This window comes from Pleurodeles waltl, chromosome 4_2 (genome assembly GCF_031143425.1).
Source record: "Pleurodeles waltl isolate 20211129_DDA chromosome 4_2, aPleWal1.hap1.20221129, whole genome shotgun sequence".
Classification (NCBI taxonomy): domain Eukaryota; kingdom Metazoa; phylum Chordata; class Amphibia; order Caudata; family Salamandridae; genus Pleurodeles; species Pleurodeles waltl.
Window position 1 is genome coordinate 808,097,629 of NC_090443.1, and position 12,641 is coordinate 808,110,269.

General features: G+C 38.8%; 1 protein-coding gene across 1 annotated transcript in view; it reads right to left on the minus strand.

Moving 5' to 3' along the window:
- IL23R (interleukin 23 receptor) overlaps positions 1-12,641 on the minus strand; it is a 469,105-nt gene that overhangs the window by 292,599 nt on the left and 163,865 nt on the right. The window contains exons 6-8 of the mRNA XM_069232471.1: positions 9,788-9,948; positions 6,543-6,691; positions 464-620 (exon numbers count right to left, since the gene is read on the minus strand). Coding sequence (XP_069088572.1) covers positions 464-620; positions 6,543-6,691; positions 9,788-9,948 — 467 coding nt within the window. The remainder of the gene's footprint in view (positions 1-463; positions 621-6,542; positions 6,692-9,787; positions 9,949-12,641) is intronic.

The following is a 12,641-nucleotide window of genomic DNA, read 5'->3' on the forward strand; positions in this document are numbered from 1 at the left end:
AAACAATCAAATTTACACAAAAGTGTAAGTTTACCTTTGTGAATCAGGTCCATGTTGTATCACACACTGCATAGTTTTCTTAGGTAGACAGTGTTCCTGCCACGTTCCTGCTGAGCTCATATCACCATCGTGAGAGCCCCTTTACTGTTACTCCATACACCACCATGACCTTTAAGGGAGCCATGTATATTGCCATGAGTGGAAGTGAACATGAGACATCTCAATAACCATCTACACAGCAGAAGATCTCCGCTGTAGTGCTTTATCACAGGACCTCCTCTCAGAATGAGAGCTCGTGAGAAACATTACACAAGAGGTAAGGCTGTGATATACATTAAGGTACGAGCATTTCTTACCATATTATAGTCCCATATGTGTTCTACACTATTTTGTTTGCTAATATAATTTCACCATCAAAATTGCTGTGTCAGAGTGAAAATAATAATTTGCCCTTAAATCTTACCAGCTTCTGGTGTTGTTACATTAAACGTCTCACTCCATGTGCTCCAATATCTAGAGTCAGGACCATATGTGCAACGTGCCTGAAATTCATATTTACTGTTTGCATCCAGTTGTTGGTATACGTGCAGACTGTTTTCAAAGCTTGTTTCAGTTTTCACCTACAAGATAAAGATAGTATATTTGAAACTATCATAAGGTGTCTGTTTTACAAATCAAGGAGAATTCTTTATTGTATATAGGACCAATTCATCACATATGATGAAGTAGATCAGGCTATCTTGTTAAATAATTACATTGATTGTGCAAATAAGAAAAAGTATTATGTATAACAAAATATATAAAAGTACTGGATAAATAAATGATAAACAAAGAGCTTGTGGTGAATAGAATAACAAATGCACAGGGGAGGCAGTTCGTTAGACCAAAGTGCTGAAAGTGCCAGTGGCAACACGCTTTTCCACAAATCCAAATGAAAGATGGCATCCATTGGGTTTATTAGTAGGAGGAATAGTAGATGCTATGTCTAGAATGAGTGAAGGAACCTGAGAAGTACTTTAAGCAAGAAGAATGGGATATGTGACGTAAATTTGAAAAAATACAGTACAATAATACAGTTAAAGCGCTACCAAAGGGACTTTGAATTGATTGACAGGAGTAATCTGTGAAGTTAAGAAAAACAAAACACACTACAAGATTTTCCTAAGGAATATCTAACTAGCTCAGGTACTTTCATACCCATCAACCTAAGACTCACAGTCAAAAGATTATGGAAGATGACATTACCTGGGAAGAGAAATTCTGAATAAGAGAGTAAAGTCAGTTGATAGTAGGAGAATCTTAAACGCATTTGAATTAAAACCAAAGAAAGTAATACAGTGTTAGTACATAGTCAAGAGTGTTAACTGGAATATTTGTGGCTCACTGGCAACATCTCCCTGTTTGACTGTCTTCTGGCTCTAGAGTACCATCCATGGAAGCAGTAACCATAGCAACACCTCACAAAAGGCTAAGGTAGATAGGCAGAATCCACACCACGGTAGTGTTCATAATTTCCCATATATATAAAGAGTTAAATTATCAGTGTGCGCAAATGCAAAATGGATCTTACCATTTACTGAATATCATCCTGTGCAATACAATTGGATCTCACCTCGTCTATGAATTGTTCTCAAGTAAAATAAACTTCAATTAATCATTATATGACGCTGCATAAAGAAGTGCAGGTGCATATCCTTTCAGGTGGTTAAATGGCTGCACATGTAATCCCTTGAAATCTACAATTTGGGTTATAATATTGGAGTTAGTTAAACCTGTTTTTGATTTTCTGCAAATCCTCGTCTTCAGTTGTAATTAAGGGCCTGATTTAGAGTTTGGCGGAGGGGTTGCTCTTTCACATCGGTGGTGGATATCCCATCCGCCGAAATATAAATCCCATTATGTCCTATGGATTTTATATTTCAGTTTTCGTGATATCTGTCACCGTTGTGACAAAGTAACTCCTCCACCAAACTCTAAATCAGGCCTTAAGTCTGAATTAAAACTGTCTCATGTATTTTTTCCCCTATGTTCTTTGACCTAAGACCCGCAATTTGCCGAAAACATAAAGCAACAAGTAGACCAGATCTTGCTAAATTGCATATACCTGGAAGAGCTTTGAAACACAACTTTCACCCAAAACTTGCTGCAAAGAAAATCCACGTGGACTCTTACCAGCTCTCTGCTAAAGCATGAAACAGTTTATCCTAGAAAGTGTTTTCGACTTTGCTGTTTAAGTCCTTGTACTCTTGCATCTGGATGATGTTCTTCCGGATTCCACATTAGCCCCCTTAAAGGTCAACCTCCATGTAGTATCACAGCTCATCAAGGTCCTAAAGAAATAGAACTACAGAACCCCCATTCTAATGTAACACCACTATCTCCCCTTGTCAGCTTGTACCATTTTCAAAACCAGCTGCACCATTTACAAGACAGTCACAACCCACACCCACGCTTATTTTCTAGACAGGCTCACTACAAACAAAGCAACAGACCTTATGTATCTATAAAACCTGATTCTTAAAAAACAGTCATATATCAATTAGGCCCACCCCAACCTTACTCCAATGCAGAAAAGAGTTGAAGAGTACTTTTTTACACAACATTACAATACAGTGAAAGCATACTTCCGCTCTCAGAACCCAACTACTCCTATATGCTTTTGACTGTATCTTTGCATTTGACCCTCAACAACACTCTGCTGCCTTTGCCTAAGTTCACGCTACACAAATAGCACAAACGCACATACAGCATAGAGCTGAACATATCATGAGCCTTCTTTTTGGGTTGTTCCTTTTGTTTATCACTTGAGTGCCTCCCATACTTATCCCTTTTCTATCTCCATTGCCAGGAAAGAACACTGGCCTTATTGAAAGAAAGACAGCACGAGTCTTACTGAAAAAAGTTGGAATGACACGTTACATTAAAATGTTGTCCCAGACCTTGGTGAATATGTGATTGGTTGTATAATCAATCTGCCAACAAAAACGTTCTCTCTGAAAGAGGCCGATATGGTTGAAACCAATTCGAACTCAATTTGGTTCATGGGGAAAATGTCCAAAATGATGCAATATGTATTCATTCACTCATCTGTTTATTAGTAAAGGTGAAATACCACATCCATATCAATTTGATACCACACATAAACATTCAGTTCACCCTATATCAAGACACCCTTTTATGCATGTATTTATGTTTATGTAGTGCGAACATAGACAAATGACAGTGGAGCACTGTATATGGCCAAAGGCAAGCTTAAAGTCAATGAGTAATAGGAGGGTAAGCTGAGATGTGGATGGTTAATGCATTGTGATGTAATGTTCTTTAAATGGGCAAGATTTCAAATTATTCCTAAATTGCAGCGGGATTGGGGCAGTCCTGATGGATTCAGGATGTTGTTTCAGATTCTGCAAATCCTTATAGTGGGCTTTTGATCAACCCATTGTTTGCCATTCTTGTCAATCTTATTTGATTGCATCTTTTCAATGGCTTTTTTAATTCTCTTGTGTTTCTTCCTTCCCTGAAGAATAACTTCTTTAGTATCATTTTGGCTGGATGACTTGTTTCCTTCCATTGCTATACAACAGGGAACAACCTTTTTCTTTTTCTTTAAGCACTCAATGGGAGTCTAGGTATGTGTTTTCTTTCTCTATTGAGCAGTGCTGCTTCCCCTCACATCCACATCCCCTGCACTCTCCATTTTGTTCCTTCCCCGAAGCTTGTCCATTATTCTACCTCCCCTTCCTGTCCCATCAAGCTTTTTTGGGGTGTTTTTGTTAATTTAAAGACCCTTCACGTAGCTCCTCTATTGATGCCCCCATCCCCTCACCTGCTGCTTTTTGTTTTGTTTTGTAGAGGTCCCAGCAGCTGCAATTTGGAGTCAGACTTCTCCAATGTTAACAAAACTATGCTTTGGTGCACTTTTTATATTCTTTTATTTCCTGCTCCAAGATGGCTATCTGCTGTAGTGGGGTCGTAAAACAAAACAAAAACAAAATGGCATGATGTTTGCATGCACATGCATCATCATACTTGGTTCGTTGTAGGGTCTTGAAGCATACATGTGTATGTTTGATGACCAATGCAAGTATATACATTTGCACACTTTTTGCCAATGTTGCTCAACATTAGTAGTAACCATTTTTTTCTTGATGCTGATGGTGTTTGAAATAGGAGATAAAAGGAGGCAATGAGTACGGTCCTAACCGAAATTCCATTTGATCCTTTACATGCCATATGCCATGTCAGATTGCAGCATATAGTTTCTTGATCATTGGTCTGCATACAAAAATTCAAGTGACATTCAGGCTTCTCCAACAAGTAGCTCATGAGCTACTGGTAGCTCTTCAGGCACTTATAAGTAGCTCTTTTGCGTGCAACCCAGACTACTAAATTAGAAGCTTTTCCTTGGTTGAGTTAATATTTGAATACCAAAATTTAGAGTGTATATTTGAGAGAAAACGTTTTTATTTTTAAAACTCATAATCTGATACTTAGAGAAAAATGGCTAAATTTCCAAAGTATATTTAAAGCTGGTTTTTGAGTGAAAATAATGTAGCATTAGGAACACTATTTACAAATTGTATTACCTTTGTGCTAGAGGCACTGCAGCTATGGTTGTTATGTAGTACCCATGTAGAGGCATTCCATATTGACAAACACTTTTCTATTTTACTCTTTGCAAACATGCCTGATGCAATCCCTGGTAGTAATCTTAAATATGTTGGCCACTAATGTAATTTTGTCTGATAAAGTCACTGTTACAACACTAATGATAGTAGTAGCTCTCACTGAGTTCCGTTGAACATAAGTAGCTCTTATTCCAGAAATGGTTATAGACCCCTGTTTTACATTTTAAAAATACCTACTTAATCAGTGGATATCATCAGTCACCAATGAAGAACTCCATGATGTAACTAAGATATACTACATAGCAGTTTATTATTTGCTGCTCAGCAACCCATATCCTGGTAAATGTATGTGGTCAACTGGGTGGATTATGAGCAATGCATTTATTAAAATCCAGAAAATTCCGCAACAAAGACTCCCTCCTGCTAGAACCTCTGGAATGTAGAAAAATCATTCGCTCAAAGGTAATAATTTTCTAGCTCTGCACTAACGATCTGGGACTCCTTTCATAAGAATGTCACCTGACATGCTCTCCTTGAGAAAGCATCTCAAGACGTTCCTATTCAAAAATCATTTGTCTATCATTTAGTAAGAAAAAAAAACTCCCCTCTATTCATATATTTGTGCCCTCCTTTCTGGATGCATAATATTTAATCTCCTTACTGATGTGTCATATATCTACTTATTTGTATCCCTCACAGGACCTCCTTTAAGCCTCACCCTACTACATGGTTACTCTGTTGTTTGGTATGATGTTATATGGAGGCATACTATCTTACTTACTATGCACTTATTGTTATACTGCATAGTGCTCTAATACCACTTGGTGAAGAAGCACGTAAGAAAAACCCTGGAAATAAAATTAAATAAATACAAATCCTGTATTGATGGAGGAGGTGGAAGAATCATATTCACTTTCTACGAATGGGATGGCCATCTTTGCCTTTTGCTCTCACGTGTTCACCTCTGTTGTATGCCACCATTCTTCTGAGCAGACTTACTGGCCTCAGATTGGAAGACGTTTTCATTCTCTCTGACAAAGTCACTATGTCTGACCTTGGCATGTTGGTGCAATGGGTAAGTTTTCTTAACATACGCCACAAAATCAAAAAAAAAAAAGAAAAGAAAACCAACCACCACTTAAAATTGGCTACAATATGACTGAGTTTTTCTTTATAAAAAACAAGACTGTCAGTTATGCAATGAATTTTACCACTTTTTACTTTTACTTTTTATGAAGATGACAAGAAATCACCACTCAAAAACACTTATACTATAGGCAACTTATATGTCACAATGTCATTTAAGCACTGTAACAACCACTTTTTAAAAGGAGAGAGAACATATGTGACTTGGCACCTGAAGTGCAAGCAGAATAAATAGCAGTTTTTCAAGATAACATGTAAAACTAAAATATAAAAAGCACAATTTAAAAGAGTTGTGTCACTGAAGCGAGAGGAACAAATTGCAAGCAGATATGAACAATGTGTGCCAACCTTGTGCAGTCACTCACAGTGAAGAGAGTCAGTGAGGTTAGTGAAGTGGGCGTACCCACTGCTTCAGCCTGGTTGGTGTGCTGGGTGAGAGCAAAATGTGAATGACAAATCAACAGACCAATGGATGAAGGCTACTGAACAAAAGCCCCTTGTTGAATATATACTGTGTATGAATGTTTTGTAAAACAATAGTTTGGCGAGGCTAGCTAAAGGCCACTCCTAAAAATGGCATAGGACCTGGAATGTCTGATAACTGGGGAGCTTTTAAAGTTCATAGTTAGGGGTTTAGACAAGAGGTTTAAAACAGTTTTACTAGCATTCATTTCCTTCAGTAAATGTTTTAAGACGATGAAACCCCTTCTCCCAGGGAAATCAACACTGTGATGACAACAGACACATAAAATCAAAACATAAACATACCAAAGTCCATGTGTGAGTTCCTGTGGGTTTGCATTTCATTTCACAATAGATCTTCTTAAGTGTTTCACGATTTTGCCACTGAATGAAAAATTCTAGTGTGGATGTATTTAGAATCTCAACTTTGACAAAAGCAGGTGGAGCTGGAACCACTAGAATACATAACACAAGAGAAATAATGTAAACGTAACATAACAGACAGAGAGATGACACCTCTTTATAAAAGCATTACCTGCTTCAATATTCAATCAAATTGCGTGAAGCTTTAAGGTGCATTATTCAATCGTAACACTCCATGTTAGCAATGTTCCATGTCTGAATTAGTGAGCAATATTATGACTGTTGCTTTCAATTTTAAAGGTATTACCCAATTTAATGGTATTCAGTTTCTGACTTCAAGGGGATGGAAGGCGGAGTCTGCATTGCTGGAATTCAAGCTTGTGACCCGTGCATTGCTAAACTTTTTATAGATGAGGATTCAACTCACTGAGCCATTTGCTCGCCTTAGTGAGGGTCATTCTGCATGAGTATGCCTGTGAGAGCTCACATAGATTGATACTTTTTTGTAACATGTTTGAAAGAATTGAAGCAGGCACTTTTGACCATACCACTGGAATGAGATTTTCAAGTTTAAACTTCCAGACCCTTTTTCACAGACTGACCATGTACCAACCTGCAGATGAAGTGAGGTCTGCTTAGTAAGAATGGTGTACACTATGGTCCTAATTCACGCCGGCAGAGCAGTATCCCTAGGTCAAATACCCTTCCACCTGATCATGACTGACCTGATTTTTCCACACATGTTTTTCCAGTAATTCTGTCTGGAAACAATGTGATGATTGGAGTGCAGCCCAAAGCTGTCGAACGGCTTAAAAACTGCAAAAAAGTTTGTTGAGAAGGAGTCAAAGCAAAAGGAAAACTGCAGGCTGAATCGAGCAGCAGAGCATGCTAAGGCAATGACAAAGTTAGATGTCAGGCTAACACTCTCTTGTGCTACAAGTAAAGTATTTCAAATGCTGGACTCAGAGATGTTGAAAGGACAGGCATGGCTGTAGTGGTAAACCTCTGATCCAGCAAGTAAATCTTCCTGTGGTTATGACTCAATGCCGGCTTGAACGCAAGTATTTTGAATTGGTTCCCAACTCTACAAAGACAATGATGCAGATTCAAAGGTATGAAAGCTGAAGGGCATTTTTACTAGACCCAGATCGTACTGTACGTGTTCAGGTTGCTTCTTTCAAACTCAGTTGAGTTTATGCAAATTTTCTGTAGTAAGCACACCTTTTGCTTTAGCACACTAGCTGTTCCACAGACCATATTTTCTTAAAGGCTTCTCATGTAGTTGAACTTCCCAGCAGACCATGTTCAAATTACTCTTTGGACCAGGTCAATATACTTTCAGCTCTGGAACAAAACCCTGAGGACAAAGGTTCAGCTCAGATGGAGGAAGAAAGTCTTCTGTTATTACAGCACCGGAAAGGGTGTTGGCAGCAGACATCATGGACACTCATACTTCTGGGTTTGAATCCAAGATGGCTGACGACAACTTGGAGAATAAGGAGCATTTTCACACCTCCCAACTCTACTCATGTCTAATCAATGTAATCAAGTCTACTTCATATGTGTCTCACACCATTTAAAATACTGAACCAAAAAAGTGATTTATTAGGTTTACTCAGGCAGATGTCAAGGAACTGCACTTAGGCCAAATATCTGTGCCTTTCCTGGTGATTGTAAAAGTGTCCCTGGAAGCCTGAAATCTGTAAGGATAGCCACATACAGTCATGAGATGAAACCAAACACTTCCATCACAAGTGTGAAAAGCCAGGAAAAGTCGTCAGCCACAAGTACCTCATTAGGCCACTGCACTTTGACTAGACAAAGAATAACTCATGTCTCAAAAAGTCACATTCTAAAATAAGCAGCCCATATCTGGTTTCATATTTGAGTATTTCAGGCCAAATCTAGAAAGCACTTGGTGAAGATTGCATTTACAAAATCAAAAATCCAGTTTAACAGTAAGGTAACATGATAAGAATAGAGGGAAAGTATGTCAGATTGTCAGAGCAACAATGCCACAGTTGGTTAGATGGCTTTCTGCAATGGATAATCAAATTGTAGTCGTAGAAAGAGGGGAGCGCAGCCATGTTACACCAAGAGGACCAGCGCCCCCTAGTGCTATGCCAAATTTTAGCAACCACAAATGCAATACTAGGTGGACTCCTACAACTACTTTTCAAATTCAATGGTTTCATTCCTTTAAAAAGGAAAACTCTACAGGTTATCCTTGACAGTTCTGAAAGTCAAGGGCTATGATATGTACTGATCAGAATGTGAACGGCACAACCAAATGGTGGGAGGGGTTTGACCCACCAACCTAGTATTTGTGTAATTTAGTGATGATATATGCTCTGCAGGAACAGCTCACATAGGGACATATATAAGAGCCTCTAGCATCACCTTAACGCTACCATAGTGTAATTTCTTTAACGCTAAGGTGACGCTAAACTTTTTCCCCCCAAGCCATATTTATAAAGTGGCCCCTTGCCTCAGATTATGCCTGCTCCAGGCATAATGTATGCAATGGGGGCATTCCAGCGCTAAGAGGCCTGCAAAAATGGCGCAGTGAAATTTAACAGATTTCACTGCACCATTTTTGGCATTACTTTTAACGCCTGCTCAGAGCAGGCGTTAAAATTATGCTCCCATAGAAACCTATGGGCCTCCTTGCACTTTGTTACACTAGCATCAACATTTTTGATGCTAGTATAGCAAAGCACCACAATAGTGTCACAAATGATGATGCTATTGTGCTAACGATCGCAATGGTGCACTGTATTATAAATACAGTGAACCATGGCATCGTTAGGAGCCGGTAGGGGGGCGCAGAAAAAGTGGCCCATCAGCTCTGATGCGTCACTTTTTCTTACATATAGGCCATAGTCTCAAATCGCATCTGAAAAAGTTCATATTTAAAACAATAGGAATTAAGATACGTCTTGGGTAGAAAAGATTTCCTAACAGACAAGACCCCATATTTATATCCATTGTTATATACAAATGATATACGAATATAGGGCACAACCCTACTTTATAAGTTTGCAATGTTCACTCCCGTGTTCATTGATTTACACCAGTGTATATGAAATCCTTACAAATAAATCGAATTGAATTAATTAGTTTGCAAATCAGTAGTAATTACTCTTTCAAGCAAGATCCATTTCAGTATTTCAAATCTCACTTCGTACCTATGTCATCAAGATGAAAGTCCAGTGGAGCTGACCTTGCCGAGCCCAGATCATTTTTTGCCTCTATCCAGAGCGAATACTGGACGCCTTCCTGTGATTTATTCATCGAAATGGTGAATTTTTCTTTGGCATGTAAACGTAATTCTTCTTGTGTCTGTAAACTGAAAATTATTTAATACATTAAATTATATGCTCCTTAATAAGTAATAAAACGATATCTCAATTGCACTAAACACACTACCTGTAAAACAGAAAACGAATCACTACAAATAACTAATTTCTTTTATTGCTTCTTTTTACTGGACTGAGTAAAATAAAATCCTAGGTTGGCGCAAATCATGTTTTTGTAACATGCGGCGTTTTTGTTTTGCTTATTCCTTGTCCTATATAATAGCTTATTATGTGATTTCAGCGTTCAGGAAGGCATGACTGCCCTCACTGAATTACTGAGTTGTGATTAAATAATAATACATTGTCTCATTGCCATTTAAAGCTTAGTGTCTGTTTCACCTCAAATTTGCATGTCTCATTTCTTTTCCTTTTCTTCACCATCACCACTCTCTGTGATGCACTGATCCCTTGTGCAAAATTCAAAGGTAAAAAAATGAAAATAAAAAATGAGTAAATAAACTCATGACGTCTGTTAAATCATCCAGCAGTATGAAGAAGTCGGAGGCGGTTTTTAAGAGATTAAGGGCAAGAAGATTGGCACTAAGGGCCTCCTATGCCCCCCCACACCAGTTCTCCGACAGCCTTTTCGGCTGGCAGAGAACCAGGTTGTAATCAGCAGGGTGGCGAGACATGCACAGGCAGAGATGGCAGTACCGTGGTGGTCTGACTGCCAGGGTCGTAATGTGGCAGTCAGACTGCTACAGCAGCAGCAGTCCTGACTGCCACCGCAAGGCTGGCAGTCTGTAGACCGCCAGCCTCGTAATGAGGCCCTAAGTTTTAATGTGAAGTTTCTGGCTTTGGCTGTTATGTCATGATATGCAATATCATTAGGAGAATCATGCGGACAGAAATATATAAGAGGGAGAGATAGAAAGCGAGAGTGTGCATGAGAACGAGAATGAAACAGAGCGACAGAGAGGGAAGAAATAATGCATGTGTATGTGTGTATCACAGAGAGGAGAGAGAGAATATTTGCAGTTACTGGCAGTGATGAATGTCCTGCTACCACACATTTGTCTGTGGTGCATGAATTGAAATGAAGTTCAGATCTTGCAGGGAAATGATTGTGTAATTTTTGTCCATCTGCATTTTGGCACAGGTTTCTTCAGCAGACCAAGTAATTTCATCCACAAACACATTTGTGTTTTGGTTTGAGTGAAGCTGCATTATCCTTTAAAAAGGGTTTCAGAAAATGGTTAATTAACTTGGAAAGGGGGTAACCCTTAGCAACTAATAAACATCCCTTACTTAGGTCTTAATACGAGTCTCAGTGAAATTCTGCTTAGCTCCTGGGAGCTATAGCACAAGCTGACAGCAATTACAGAGAGAAGCGCGCGTTACATTCAAGCAGTACCAACAAGTTTAATTTGAGAAAACAGCAGTATTAACAATTTTAAACAAAAAAACAAAATAAGAAAATTTGCAAACCATTTTAGAAAAATAGAAAAAAATCAGTATGCCAAAAAAACACAATTACAATCAAATAAGCAGAAACGGGGGCTATACATTTTAAAACTTTTAATACAAAAACACAAAGAAAAATACCAACACTAAGTCTCAGTTTGCAGTTTCCTGGGAGCTAGGCTTTGACAACAATGGAGTGGTGGACGGATGCACAAAGCAGATTGCCTGTCACAGATGTACCTCCAAACTTTGGGCCCGATTTATAAAGGAAAACTCAGACCAAAAGTGTACACTTAGACCAAAAGTCTAACTTTACTAGTGGTAAAGTTAAACTTTTGGCCTAAGCTTAGACTTTTGGTATAAATTTAGACCAAAAGTGTAAACGTAGACCAAAAGTCTAACTTTACTAGCAGTAAAGTTAGACTTTTGGTCTAAGTTTAGAACAAAAGTGTAAACTTAGACCAAACGTCTAACTTTATTAAAAGTAAAGTTAGACTTTAGGTCTAAACTTAGGGCATGATCACGACCATGGCAGATGGGATATTCCGTCACAAACGTGACGGATATCCCACCCGCCGCCTCACAAGTTCCATAGGATATAATGGAACTTGTAATTTTGCGGAGAGGATATCCGTCACTTTTGTGATGGAGTATCCCATCCGCCAAGATCAAAATCAGCTCCTTAGTCTTTTGGTCTAAACTTAGACCTCTGGTCTCAGTTTACCTTTGTGAATCGGGCCCTTCATCTTTTTTCTCTAGGACAAAGTCTTCCAACTGGGCAAGGTACAAGGAGAAACCAGGGTGGGCCCAAAAAAGTCAGATGTTATCGAGCTTCCACTGAAGCACTGCTTTTTGTGACAAAAGCTCTGAGTGGGACAAAGCTGGATTTCATAGACAAAATGTTGCTTTGGAGATTAGAGAGATATGCCATCACTTCTGTCCAAGGGTGAGCTAGGGCCTTTATTAGTGTTTGGTGGATGTGATGCTCCATCACAAACATGGCGGATGCCCCACTCATTATATCACGTGCATTATAGCCTGTGGAACTTGTAATGGAGCATAAGGGATACCTGCTACATTTTGACAGAGTATTTATCCGTATATTGTCCCTGACCATTACACCTTTACTGCTACATTTAGATGGGGTACCCCATTCACTAAACTCTAATTAAGGCCCTTAGTCACTTGTTTGGTTCTCAAAATCCTCCAGCGGAACACGGCTAAAAGCTGTCTGGTAAATGAGGCCTAAAAATAAAGTTAATCAGAAATGGAGATAAAT